Genomic DNA, 14,360 nt, shown 5'->3' on the forward strand with positions numbered 1-14,360 from the left:
CTCTATTAGGAGATCATTTGTTTGAGCCTCTTCACCTTGATTTGGGTTGTGCTCCCACTTGGAGCCCAGTTGTGAGCAGATACTATCGATCTCTTTGGAGCAGTTAATACCTTAATGAGCCAGAGATTTTAATGACTTTTTTTTTTTTTTCAGAAGCTTAAACTATTAATTTAACATCAAAGAGTGTGTTAATAACAAGACAAAGTAAATGCTTTTGACAGTAGTGACAGATGATGTTCCTGTTTATTTAGTAATACCAAAGGCAAATCACCCCAACAAACTGAAAGCTCCAATTGTGAGATCTTATCAGAGTAATTGCCATTTTTCTGAGATCATACTACCAGTGGAAAGTGAATAGGGCTTTTTTTTTCTCGTTTTCATAACTCTGAAAAATACAGGGCACTAACTGCTTGCACAGGGCACTGCAATCTTCTGGTGCCTGATAAGCCTGAACCTTGCCAAGAGGCAGCTATTGCTCCGTAATCTGCAATTTCCTATTTCTTCTTGGTTATCTGATATGGGAGGGAATTTTTTTTTCAGAGCAGAGTGAAAGCTTTTCACACTGGGTAGGTTTGGATAATTGTTTTTGGAGGTAATGACTTTGTGCAAAATGTGTTAGCAAAAGGAATTCTGTCATTTTCCTCCCCTAAGTTATCAATATGGAAAGGTATTCTTGTATCCTACACAACAATCCTGTGCTCTGGACTCATACTCAAATGGACCCTGACATGGAAATAGAAACATGAGTGGTGAATGATCTTCATCCTATAAAAACCTGGGCTGCTTCTGTAGCCTCTGAAAAATTCTTCATTATTTTCCTGACTTTCCTTATCTGCATAAGTGGAAAATAATTCCCTGCAGCCTTGTTGTGTGAAAAACTTGATTCGAAAAGTGAAAAGTGTTTTTTATTTCTCCCAAATGATCTCGAAAGTAGAAATTATTTTATTATATCTATTTATTAAAATGCTTGGTTCCAGAATTTAAAAAATTAGTTTGTATCTCCTTAATCATTGTTTGGCAGAATTGAACATGGCTGCTTAAATTCTCCAGCTAAATAAAAATCATCAATGGCTTTTTTTATCTGTAGGTTAAGAAGGCCTCTTAGCAAAGCTGATATTACAGCTGGGTCCCAGTTTAGGAGAGCCCTAAACTTAAGTTTTTGGCAAATCCTTTCCATCAATGTTTGATCAGTGCTGGGCTGTGGCACAAAACTTTAAAGAGCAGGAATCTGCCAGAAGGACATAATGAGCTACTCTCATTGCCTTTGAAGCCTGAGCAGGTTTTGTTGATGTGTTGATGATGCAGGATCAGAACTTTCCATGTAAATTTGAATGGTGATGTTTAGTAGTGGATGGTGGTGATGCCACCGCTTTCATCATTATTTTCCTTAAAAATCTGCCTTTTTAATCTCTGTAAAACTGTGTGGTGTTATCCAATCTGTATTATCCAGACCCTGCTTTTTTACAGGGTCATTTTATCTTGCTAATTATTGCCCATAAATGTCTGTAAACACACACCCATACATACATTTTTTGCAGGTATTATTGACAGCACACAGGTGGAACAGAGGCAGGTGGTAGCAGTGACTGGGGATGGAACCAACGATGGACCAGCACTTAAAAAAGCTGATGTTGGCTTTGCAATGGTATAATCTTGATGTTTGTGCCATTATGAATTTGCTCTAAGGGCTTTGCCATTCATTAAATGTGAAGTTGCTTAGTTATTACTTGTCAGTGAAGGAATATATTGGTGGGAATGAGTTATGTTGACTCAGAATCCTTTAATTCACTTGGATTCACTGGCATTGCTGGTTTTGATACTTCTTCAGGATCTTGTCTAATTAATCATTGGCTTTATGCAGAATCCTGTGCCCATACAGAAAAATGAACATTTTCTTCACAAGACTGGAGTTCTCTTTTGCTGTGGTAAAATCCACCACTAATTGGAAAGGTGTCTTCCATGCATACTCCAACTATATATAAAGACACATAATTCTCATTTTTGTTACCAGTTCTGTTCATGGATAATAAAAAACCATCATCAATGACAAAAATAGCTCAGATGATCAGTAGTCTTTAAGCTGATAAAGCACTCAGAGCCATCACCACAGGAACTCCTCTGCTCTCTGTCAATTCCCTTTTCTGCGACCTAATTCGCATCAAAACCAGGCCAAATTAGTGAAATTCCAGGAAATATCAAAAGCTATGGGCTTTGACTATGGAGATTTGTGCTGTCCAGCAGGGAATCTCATTCCCAACCCCTTTCCCCAGGGCATTGCAGGCACGGACGTGGCCAAGGAGGCCTCGGACATCATCCTGACAGATGACAACTTCAGCAGCATTGTCAAGGCCGTCATGTGGGGCCGCAACGTCTACGACAGCATCTCCAAGTTCCTGCAGTTCCAGCTCACCGTCAATATTGTGGCCGTCATCGTGGCCTTCACTGGCGCCTGCATCACCCAGGTGAGCAGTTCCTGCTGGGATCCTGCTGAAATCCTGCTGGGATCCTGCTGAAATCCAGCAGCGATCCTGCTGCGGTCCTGCCGCGATCCCGCCACGATCCACGCTCCCAGTGGATGGGGTCTTGCATTTGATTCCAGCTTGGCACGCAGCAAGTAAACTGATGCCTTTTCCATGGTCCTAAAATGAAGAGCTAGGCATGGTTCAGGGTTAAAGGGTTTTTACCTTGGTATTTAATTAGGATTTTTGTGGTGTAACACTTCACCAAGGTGGAGCACGTTGAAATGCGTACACACGATAGATCGCGTATACAATTTTATAGACCTTGCAAATTAGCATATCTAACAAAGATGCCCCAATGAGATGCTTGAATGAATAGTGTGGTATCTTTTTATCCTGAAGTATTTTTTCCTGAATGGGCTTAATCTTAGTTTACAGGATGTATTTGAGAGGAGACCTTGGTTTTTCAAGATAGCTTAGGGCTTTCTGGCCTCTAACTGCAAGGCCTTTAGAAAACCTTTTGGTTTTCTGGCTTAATAGAATATCAGGACTATGTTATGTTATCAGACTTAAGGAATTACAAGTATGCATGCTAAGGGCACTGAGAATACATAAAAGGTATATTAAAAGCGGGCAAAAAATTGTCGTGGCATCAAAACCTTTGAAAAGGTCCTGAGCATTCCAAGGATCCTCCTGAGCATTCCAAGGATGAGGCTGCTGAGGGTTAAAGAGCTGCTGACGTCAGGCTGGATTAATCAATTTTTTTCCCAAAGGACCTCACTTCTAGGAGCTTTTGTGCCTCCCTCAGTGTTGTCATCCCTGAGCCTGTGATGGTCAAACTGAAAACACCATGGATTGGGAAAGAAGCAGGCTATGTGAATTTGCCTTTTCCTCTCAGAATACTTCACTAATAAATACATATTTTTTTATGCATTGTGGAATGAGGTTATTTTCAAGACAACAATGCTGACACACAATCTTTTTGACTGATAAAATTATTTTGTTGCCTTCAGGCAGTTACTTTTATTTCCAGATGCAGATGACAAACCAATTGTCAAACCAACAGTCCACACAGAGTTGGACTTAGACCTCTTTTTCTTCCACTCCATTAATCCTTCATTGCAATGTCCAGGTCATTTGCAAGAAGCATATCTCAAATCAAACATGTTTTTTCCTCAGATTATAATTTTTTGGGCAATAAAATTACTTTTTTTTTTCCTCTAGAGAGTGAACAGGATATATGCAGTACAGCGTAAGGGTTCTGTTTTAATGAGAAAATAACAAAATGTGGAATTTTAGTGCTGTCAGTCTCTAAAATAATGTATATTTTAGATGCTGCAGACAGGTGCTGTCACAATGCCCCCCTGGATTGGGATGCACTGTGGGAAAGCTGATGCTTCCCTCATGGTGCATCACCCAGATGCCCATACCTGTTTCAGCAGGTACATTTCAGCCCAGGCACACCTGAGCAAAGCAATGAATAAGTCATCAGCTCTGCTCCAGGCTAAACTTACATTGGAATCATGGAACTGATCCTTGCAACCAGAAACCCAGGTGCCTTAACAAACCCATGAGCTCAAACTTCTCCTGTGCCCTGGCTGACATTCAGAGGCCTTGCCGGTCCCTTCTTGTCACCACTGAGCCTGTGCTGAGGGACAAAATTCGTGGTGTTGCAGCAAAAATTCGTGGATTAATTTCCCTTTGGAAATATTTCCCAGCATATTGGGGCAATGCCCAGCTGTGAAATGATTGTTGCTGGTAACACAGGAATAAGGACTGAAACTCTGGGAGGTTTTTACAAGTGGTACAAACCCAGCCAGAACGAGGTGCTGACAGCAGCACCATCACTGAACTGATTTTATTGACAATCAGTGTCTGACTGTAAACCTTTGTTTAAGGTGAAGTTTCTTGGTCAATGTCCAGCATTTCTTCAGCTTTTTGTGAAAGCACAAAGGGAAACTCATTCTATTTGTTAATCAAATAATTTTTTATCCCTGAGGAGGATAAACATTGCTAGATCAGTGCAAGGACTATTTTAAATCAAGTCTAAGTGGATGTGAAGTGCAGTATCAGTACAAGCATAATCCCCTTTTTAATTCTGGAGCTTTTTTCATCCTTTGAATCATTCCTTTGGCTTCTAGAAGGATTTGGATCAGGCCCAGTGCATTTCTCTTGCCCCGGAGGTCTGTGAGACCATCCCTGGGCCTGTTGCCCCTGCTCACAGGTTTTAGTGGACACCTCCTGGAACTCCTGGGTTGCTTTGCAAGCAGATTCTTGTGCAATTCCTTCATTTGGTAGTAAAGGTGCAAACCTAGAGGAAAGGTGTGGGGGAAGCTGAAGTGGAAATGGAAGCAGAAAGGCAGCAGTTCTGTCCTTTGCCACTGTTTACACTCAGTGTGAATAATCTCGAGCTGCTCCCGGTTCTGTCTCATTCAAGAAGGATTTTGCCTCACAAATGCACATTATTGTGTTAGGCCTTGACTCCAGTCAGCCAAAGGACATTCTGTTTGGCTTGAAAGCTTTGCTAAAAATTGCACTTGGGAACATGCTGTACCCTCTGGTTGCTATGAAAATAGCTCCAGCACAAAGTGCAGGACTCTCCCAAAAAAATCTTGTCTACAACAGTCTAGGTGCACACATGTACATCCAAATCTGCAGAACTGTGCACAGGTCTGACTGAAGGATTTTGACTGAAATGTTTTAGTCCTTAACAAGCAAACAAACGAACAGAGTTTAAATCTATAGTTTCCAAAAGGCAGCACAGCTTCCTGTGACCTTCAAATTGAACATGAACAAAGTCCACACCGGACTGAGTTTTCCTTTGATTTAGGTGGTCAGTTTGGCTTTCTCTGACACACAGAATATAATTTCAGTCCATCATTAAGATTCAGGTTAATGAACATTACACAGGCCATTCTTTTGGTGACATTTTGTATCTAGAATGAGAAAAACTCTCTGTAGGTAATAACATTTGTTCTGTTCTTCCTCATGCCACCTCTCAGGTTATCTGTTCTGCAGTTTGGAACCAGCACACTCACCTGCTCTTTTTGGTTTGTGCTTAAAGGAAGTACAAAGATAATAAAATCTTTGCTTGGACTAATCTTTTTTTAACACTTGGCTTGTGCTTTGCAACTTAATGGGCTTAATTTTATTCAGTCTTGATCCTGCAATTGCTCTGGTGTACATGTAAATATGAGAATGTGGTCATCTCCCTGCAGGCCTCCAAGTGAAAGCACTGCAATTCTGTATTAATGAATTAATTAATGACTGAGTGAGTGTGGTGGGAGTGAAGCCAACCCTCCAAGGGGCACCCAGAGAGTGCATTGCCCATGCAGGAGATGATTTGTTTGGTCCAGGGCACCTTGGGAGGCCCATGGAGAAGCTTAAGAAAAACATTAGGCAGAACCTGGGACCATTAGTGGCCATTTTAATAATCTGCTGCTTTTTTCCCTAAGTAGATTAATGAAGTGAGGGTCCTTGCCAATTCCACTTCAGGGAACTGCTGTTTAGTTTAATTCTGTTAATTTTAAGCCAATATAATTTTATTTTTCATCTACCCAATGCCTGTTTCAAGAAGATGCTGCTATTAGAGAATATCTGTCATATCTACAATTTCTGTTTTGTCCTGGTTTGCTGTTTCAGTGGATAGTGATGTGTACAAAATGTCTCTGTACTGCTCCAGTGCCAGATAAAGCTTATGCAGGACAAACAGTGGGCTGTCAAAGAACTTGTTATGCACAGGACCAATAGAAATAGTTGTTTCTCTTGTCTCCCCTGGCTCCCAGCACGAAGTCATGTTAAGGTGACAGCAACCATATTCTAAGCAGCATAAGAATTACAGATCCAGTGTCACCTGCTGACAAGCTTAGCACAGCTGCTGCCACAACCACCCCTCCAAGGGATCTCACTTACACAGGGCCCTGTTTCAGTTTACAGCTGCTCAATCTATGAGCCACAAGATCTGAATTTTCAGCTAATAATGAACTTCTGTGTTGTGAGTCTGTAATTACGTAAGGCGCTCTGAGATCTGGGTCATCCAGGACAGCAGAGCTTGGAGAAGTCTCTGGTGGGAAGCTGCCACAGGAGCCCTCAGTCTGGGGTGCAGGGGTGGCTTTAGCTCTGTGGCTGTGTGTGCACAGACCCCACAGGGGTTCACACCTCTGGTAACTCCCAGAGAGGTTTGTGTGGCTCAGTGCAGCTGAGCTGGGCTCATTCACCTTATTTTTAATTAATCTAACGCAGTTTCCTCTTGCTGTCTTCCCTGTGGTGCCCACTGCACACTTTTAGTGTGGTCAGGGTGTGGTGGTCTTGATCAGTTTGTGTAGAATTGTCCTTTCTCTTCTGCAGCCACTGCCTCAGCTTGAACCCACCGTTTGTTTTTCCGGGGAATTTATGAGCTACAAACTTTTATATTCTGACTTCATTCTCTGAATAACAGTTTTGCAGAGCCCCTGATTGATGCAGTGAGGGTGGTTCTTTGGAGCTCTGCCTACGATTCTTGTGAGTTTTGTGCTTGCAGTGAGTCACTGCTCCACATCTCTGGGTGTCCTATAGAGCCCTGTACGGGCTCACCCCTCTCCCTGTCCCCAAAAACCACACAGCACCCAGAGGATATCAGCTCATTACGTTTGGAGCTGTCCAGAGCAATCTGGCTATGAACAAAATGAAGATTTTAAAATGCAGCTCAGTCAAATGGAAACAGTTTTTTACTGGAGCCACGAAGCAAGCGGGTTTCTCTCCGTGCCAGGTTCTGTCTGTGGCTCCAACTGTTGAGGCAATTGTAACTCTTCAAAAGGGTTGCACTGAAGAAAGGGAAGACAAAGACTGTGTTTTAACATTTTACATTCAAATTATTATTCTTGCGCTTTGAGAGAGACTTTTTGTTTTAACAGACATTAGGAGCTGAAAACAGTGACTCCATAGGACATTATGTTTGGAAAATTAAATGTTAATTAAAAGGCACTGTAGCAATGAACTGCTGCATGAATCACTGATTGTTTTTACAGATCTTGCTCAAAAAAAATGCGGATGATCTATACTTACATGTAAAAGGGAGTAATTTACGTGGTTATAATGTTTTACTGCAGAACTGTACTTGGCAAATTCTAAAATAATAGCACTGGCAAACTTGAAAAAGCTGTAATATAAAATCAAAGTCTGTACTGTTTAGCTTTGTTTTGGCAAGGCATGGGAATGGAATTGAGGATGCCACTTCCATACAATTAGCAGACAGTGTGATCTAGCAGCACAGGGACCTTTTTTTTTGCATTAATGTATAGAAAAGTTACTCCCAGAAATGCTCATTTTTATGAATCCCTGCATGTGTTCTGTGGCAAACGGGAGTAAAGAGGTAAGAGTGAAAATACCTTTTTGTTCCCTTGCAGCTTGTCATCTAAATCAAAAGTAACAAGCTCTAAAATTTGTGAGGCTCTGCATGTCACAAAAGATTTGTAGTTTATTTTCAGCCTTTGGCGATTTGTACTTTTAAGTGTTTCCAAGATGAAGTGTAACATCACTTGATTTAAGGGACATTTTCCTTTTACCTCTGGGCCAAGGCTAACCTATTCCAAGGTCAAGTGAGAGGAATTTGATGAATAAGTGGGGACTTTGGGTGGTTCACATCCCCAAAGTTTTCAGAGAGGGAATTAAGAATTATTGGCCAGTCAGTTAGTGGCTAAAACACAAAGAGAAGAAGGTTGATTTGCATCCCACTTGCATAAGTGACTAAAATCTGCAGTGGAAGCCTAAGCTCCTCAGCTGATATGTATTTTCCTCAGTTTCCACCAACTAATCAGAAATCAGCTAGAGTTACAGTGGAAATTTCATTCCACTGCCTGCCCAGACTAATGTGTATTTAATGTTTTGGCTTCAGCCTCGAATGAGCTCTCACACTCCACTGAGCAGTGTAGCACTGCCAATAATAGATAATTATTAGGGGCACCACAGCCACCCAAGGTGATTGGCAGTGTGAAATGGTGAGAACATGTTGTTGCCAAAACTGATGACTGCCAATTACAGTTGTGTGATTTAGAGACTGAAATACCCTGCCTTTTCTGTTCTGCTGGGAATATGGCAGGCTCTGATAGACACCTGAATCTCTGACTCGATCTGTTAAATGTAACAGGGAAATTTGGTTTTATTGACGGAGAATTCAGCGCGTGAAGTGGAAATGGAGTTTTTGTAACAGATCAAAGCAGAGAAGGTTGCTCAAACTTATTAATGAGACAGGCAAAAACGTGATAAGGAAAATTGTTCAGCAGAAAAGCTATTTTCCTTTTTACCTGTGTCCCATCAAGAGTCTGTGAGCCCCAGCCACAAACTGCTTTTTACTGCAAGTGCTCTCTTTGTGGGAGCTATTAATGTTATAAAAATGAATGAAGTCTTGATTTGGGATGAAGAAGTTTGGGATCACCTTCAGTTTTTTAGCATTGTCTAAAGACAAAGACATTTCCTCTTTCTGCATTTCAAATGAGTGAGCTGAGCTCTCCAGATAAGCCCAGTTAATGCAACCCATAACCAAGAGGTCAAGGATCTATTAATGCTAATTGTCCTCCTTGCCGTGAAGAACCCAACCTGTAAGACTGGAGGAGAAACAGGAGGTTGCTTTTCTCCATCCTTTTGAATAAGCCAAAAGTTTTTTTTAATAAATGGAATGCATCAAAATCTGTGTAAATGTGTTAAAATTGTGTTTTTAAGGGGAAATAATATTTTATCTCAAGGGAGAGTTGGAATCTAAACCAGATGCTCAGGAGACCAAAGCACTTACCCTTGTTTTCTGTCAGTCCTTGGGATACTGAATGCATGTTCTTTTATGGTATTTCATTAAAAATGAACATTTAACCCTTTGGAGAAATGGGCAGAGTTCTCAGGGAGTTTTGTTGGCTCTGCTTTGGTTTGTGTCCTGTCCTCTACATTGTTTTTGTGTTGTTGCTGCAGCACCATGGTAATGAAATACATAAAAATAGTGCTCCCTCTCCCAGCTTTTACACAGCAGAGTAACTCAATTTCATGATGAAATTTGTCATGTTGATGCCTTATTACTTTGTTGATTCTTTTTTCCCCTCATAAAAATGGTCTGTTTGGAAAGGAAGCAGACCTTGCTAATGCTGCCTGTTTTATACGGAGTCTAAAGGCACAGGAGTTTGAGTTTTTTTGTTTTTCCTCCCCTGGCTCCTTGAAACATTTCTCTCTCCTCACAGCTGCCCCAGTGTGTTACACATCAAAACTTCCAGCAGTTGTCCAGCGTCCTCCTGAGATCTGTGTAACTTTGCTTTATTTAGTTAATTTTGGGGTTTTTAAACATGACCTAAAGTCCTCTCTGTATTATGACCACAGACTTTATGGGATTGTGTGAGGAAAGAGCTCCTTCTAGTGACTGGAGAGCTGCTTCTGAAACCACAGCCTGCATCAAACACCAGTATTTGGGGTTTTCATTCCATTTCCATAGTGCCAAATATGCTTTCCTTTTACTATGAAAATAATAGGTTGTCTTGCTTTTGCACATTTGATATAGTTTAATAAGTTTCAGATTGTTTTTTTTTTTTGTTATGTCACTACTGTTAAAGATCTTATTTAAGTGTAATGTATCAAGATGTCACTGTAATTGTTCCATATTTTTTTTATAATTTCAAGCTATCTCTGAAGAAAAAAAAAAAAAGACAGGTAGGTTTTAGTATAAAGGAAATGTTACTTTCTAATCTGTTTCAATATAATTTTTCTTCCAAGAGAGAAACTTGGATTCTCTAGTAATATCTAATAATTTCAGCTGAAAATTCAAGCATGGTGCACGAAGGAACGGAGAGCATTGCAATAGGTGCTGGAAGGAGTTACTGTCATGCTTGGTATGAATTTTGTGGCTGCAAATGGTGCTGATTAAATGCCTGCAGGGAGATAATTTCTCTCTGCTCAGATCATTGTGCTCCTGGTCCTGCAGAAGGAACGGATGAAGGGTCCCAACAACAGAAGAAGAGTCCTCAGTGCGGGGATTTCTGAGTCCCGTGGGAAAAATGAGCCCCCAGGCAGGCTTTTCCTGTGCAATACAAACCTTCCTGATTTTTCCCCTCAGGACTCTCCCCTGAAGGCCGTGCAGATGCTGTGGGTCAACCTGATCATGGACACGTTTGCCTCGCTGGCGCTGGCCACGGAGCCGCCAACCGAGGCGCTGCTGCTGCGCAAACCCTACGGCCGCAACAAGCCGCTCATCTCCCGCACCATGATGAAGAACATCCTGGGCCACGCCGTCTACCAGCTCACCCTCATCTTCACCCTGCTCTTTGTCGGTGAGAAGCTCACCCAGACTCTGCTCAGCTCATGAGCAGCTGGGTTGTGCGGCTGAAGTGTCAAAATGCTTTAAATGTAACGAATTAATGCATGCTTATTGCCTGCCTTTGTTGTCCTTAAACTTCTTGGATCTTAGGAAAAAGATTTGCACAGAAAGAGTGATAAAGTTCTGGAATGGCCTACCCAGGGTGGTGGTGGAGTCACCATCCCTGGATGTGTTTAAAAAAGACTGGATGTGGCACTGGGTGCCATGGCTTAGCTGAGGTGTTAGAGCTGTGTTAGACTCGATGATCTTGAAGGTCTCTTCCAACCTGGTGATTCTGTGAATTCTGTGAATCCTGGTTGATGGGATGGGAAGCACAGCAGATGGCATCTTGTAGTCACTTTCCATGTATTGTACCCTTGGGAATGGCCTCATTGAGCTTTTTTCATCTCGTGAAATACAGGTTTGGGCTTTGGCAAAAGTTTGTATCCAAATGCAGCAGAGAAGGTTTTGCTGTAATAGGAGTGTCCACCCTGCTGCTTCTGTACTGAGATTTCATTGTGAGGCTTGTTGTGGTGAGCAGGGACTTAAACACAAATTTAAAAAACTCTGCAAATCAAACAACAATAAAAATCAAGATCCATTTTACCAAGAGCAAAATGTTGTCCACAGTCCAGAAATAATGTTGATCTTAAGTGGTATAGAAAGTAAGTAATCAGTGTTAAGTGATACAAATAACACCCTGCTTTGACATTTAATTTCTGGAATGGATATTAAAAGGGGGCGAAAAGTCTAATTTATTGGATTACTGGATTCTTCTTCAGGCCTTGCTGGCAATGGATGCTTTTTATAGGTTGTATTTTGGAGAGGAGAGGGAAGGAGGAGAAATGTTTCTTGCTGCAGGGAATAGTAGGAGCTAATAATAGATTCTGTTGCTCCACAATAATAGCTGAACCCTCTCAAAGGACAGATGATTTTTTTCAGCTGGGTATTGTCTTCTTGTCACTTTGTAGTCGCTGTTAAATCACATGTGTTGTCTTTCTTTTTTTTCTTTTTTTTTTTTTTTTTCCATTATACACAGACTTCTAGAGAAGCTGCAAATGTGAATTTATGAATTTTATGAATTTTAGGAGGTTTTTGTGCTCCATTGTGAAAGCCTTGTCCACTTTATGGCCATCTGGCAGCTTATTTGGGATGCTCAGAGGAGGCAATGATCTGTTCACAATGGAATTAAACCAAAAGAATTGCCAGGTTTCTGAAGAGAGGTGATAGCTAACATTGTTAGATTTACAGGGAATTTTGAGAATGTCTGCATTAGGTAATTGGAATTTCAGGTTCTCTAAAACAGATGAAGAAACTCTTCATAATTCATGTGATATGCATCTCGGAACAAGAACTTCTGTGAACTTTATGGAGAGTTAGAATGGCTTTTTGATGAATTTTATGGTTTAAAATACTTTATACTGAGCCAGATGAAAAGCAAACCAGGCTTTCCCCCCCTATTCTAATTGCTCCTGTGTGTCTTTGGAAAACTCCTGCATACTTTGAAGGACACATCCCAAACAATTTTCTGATAAGCCTTGGAAATAATAATTTCCTTTCGAAGCTCCATGAGACTCAGCTTTGCAGTGACATGATGTGCAAAACTCAGTGCCTCCATAATTAAATTTCAAATTAATGAGAATTATTTCTACTTTGGTCAATTCTTTTGTAGGAAGTTTCTTCAGAGACCAGTTCATCAAGTTTTTTGTCATTTTTATTTTTAGAAATACATTGTGTTTGAACATACAAAAAATAAATGTCTTTGAGACATCAGAAATTCAGAGTTCACTGTCTGGTCCTGTCAGACTGTGGTATTAAAAAAAAAAAAAATCTTAACTTTATTTTTTCAAGGCTCACCACATTTTTAGTTACTCATCTTAGGTCGTATCTTGCTTTTTGATTGGTCAGATCTATGAGTGAAAGCCAAAATATCAAACTAAACAGCAGTACCTGCTGCTGCCCAACCCCACATCTCTTTAATACCAGGAATGCTTGTGTTTTTTGTGATTGATATCCTTCAGTGTGTGGCAGAGGTTACTGGATTAGCAAATGGGTAAAACCTGATGAAGAGGAGTGGCTTCTAACCACTGTAGAAAATTCAAACACTCTGGCAATGACCTTAAGATTTTGTTACACCTGAAAGAATTGAGTGCTCAGAGTAATTCCTACTTGGGTAGGTAAGAGTAGGACTGACAACATTGTGTAGGTGTTGTTAGACAGGAGTTAGGTACTGTTAGATAAAAGTCAGCATTTAACAGCTTCTTGCTCAGTTGAGATGTGTTTTGCTCATTGGTCCAAGAAAAGTTTTATCTAGAAAAAGCAGAGCAGAGAGGCAACAGGCTGAAGAAAACACGGGGAATATAAACCAGTTTGATTCATTCTGGAGGAAACTTTTATTTTTGTCTTACACCTAGGTGAGAAAATGTTTAAGATTGACAGTGGGAGGAACGCCCCTCTTCACTCTCCTCCTTCCGAGCACTACACCATCATCTTCAACACCTTTGTCATGATGCAGCTCTTCAACGAGATCAACGCCCGCAAGATCCACGGCGAGAGGAACGTCTTTGACGGCATCTTCAGAAACCCCATTTTCTGCACCATTGTCCTGGGCACATTCGCCATTCAGGTAAAACTCTGGGCAAGAATCAGTTGCTGTTCATCACAAATCCACTCAAATCATCACTCAAAGCATCACAAATCCACTCAAAAAATCAAACACAAAATTGCTGTTCTTCTCTGTGTTTTCCTTTTTTTCTTTGATTTTAAATCTAAGTGCTGCAGGAGGCCCATTTAATAGTAAAGCACCTGGTTTCATGTATTTTCCCAATAATACAAGTGTTAATAATAGAAAATGTTATGTAGCCATACTAATAAAACAGAAATTTTGATCCTTATAACTGGGTTAATTCTTAAATTAATCTTAGCATGTACAATAATAACAGCCATCATTGATACTGTAACTGGTTTTTAAAGAAGAAATTGTTTAATAGCATAACAACTTTTTTACAATTTTTACTATTTTACAATTATTTATTACTCCTTGAAAAGGCAAATATACCTTCAAACAGCTGATGCTGAACTGTTCTTCTGTTCAATGTCACTGCCCAATGCTGCTCAGTATTCCCAGCAATGATGCCCCTGGACTGTGATTCCTCATGTTCCTCTCCTGAGTTTGCTGCCCCATCACAAGTGAACATGATCACAGTAATACATATTTTTCCCAAATTTTTCTTCTGTAAGAATTCCCCCTTCTGCTCCTGCATCCATTCTTTTGCTGGCATCCATCCTGTACTTGATACTATTTGATATTATAATTTAGAAATCTGTTTTTATCTTGCCATTATTGCTCAGCTCTGCAGTGGCATCTCAGCATTGGCACCTTTCTCCTGGGAGGAGGAAAGAGCAGTTTGAGCTTGGGCTACAGTGATTTGAAAAGGGAAATTTCTCAATAAACTGAATATTGGAGGAAGGGCAGCAGTGATAGGAGCAGAACTTCACAGCGATGGTCTTTAACATCTAATTCAAAATCATGAGTTTAAAACTTGGACAATTTAAATCTCTGGATGCAATTTCAGGTCTCTGATTTTGCAGCAGCA

General features: G+C 40.6%; 1 protein-coding gene across 5 annotated transcripts in view; it reads left to right on the forward strand.

The window, feature by feature from the left end:
- The window catches only part of ATP2B2 (ATPase plasma membrane Ca2+ transporting 2), a 399,188-nt gene that overhangs the window by 359,878 nt on the left and 24,950 nt on the right, over positions 1–14,360 (forward strand). For all 5 annotated transcript variants that reach the window (XM_053989799.1, XM_053989800.1, XM_053989797.1 and 2 more), the window contains 4 exons: positions 1,539–1,645; positions 2,271–2,462; positions 10,525–10,738; positions 13,179–13,390. In XM_053989799.1, coding sequence (XP_053845774.1) covers positions 1,539–1,645; positions 2,271–2,462; positions 10,525–10,738; positions 13,179–13,390 — 725 coding nt within the window. The remainder of the gene's footprint in view (positions 1–1,538; positions 1,646–2,270; positions 2,463–10,524; positions 10,739–13,178; positions 13,391–14,360) is intronic.

Source organism: Vidua macroura, chromosome 13 (assembly GCF_024509145.1).
Source record: "Vidua macroura isolate BioBank_ID:100142 chromosome 13, ASM2450914v1, whole genome shotgun sequence".
Classification (NCBI taxonomy): domain Eukaryota; kingdom Metazoa; phylum Chordata; class Aves; order Passeriformes; family Viduidae; genus Vidua; species Vidua macroura.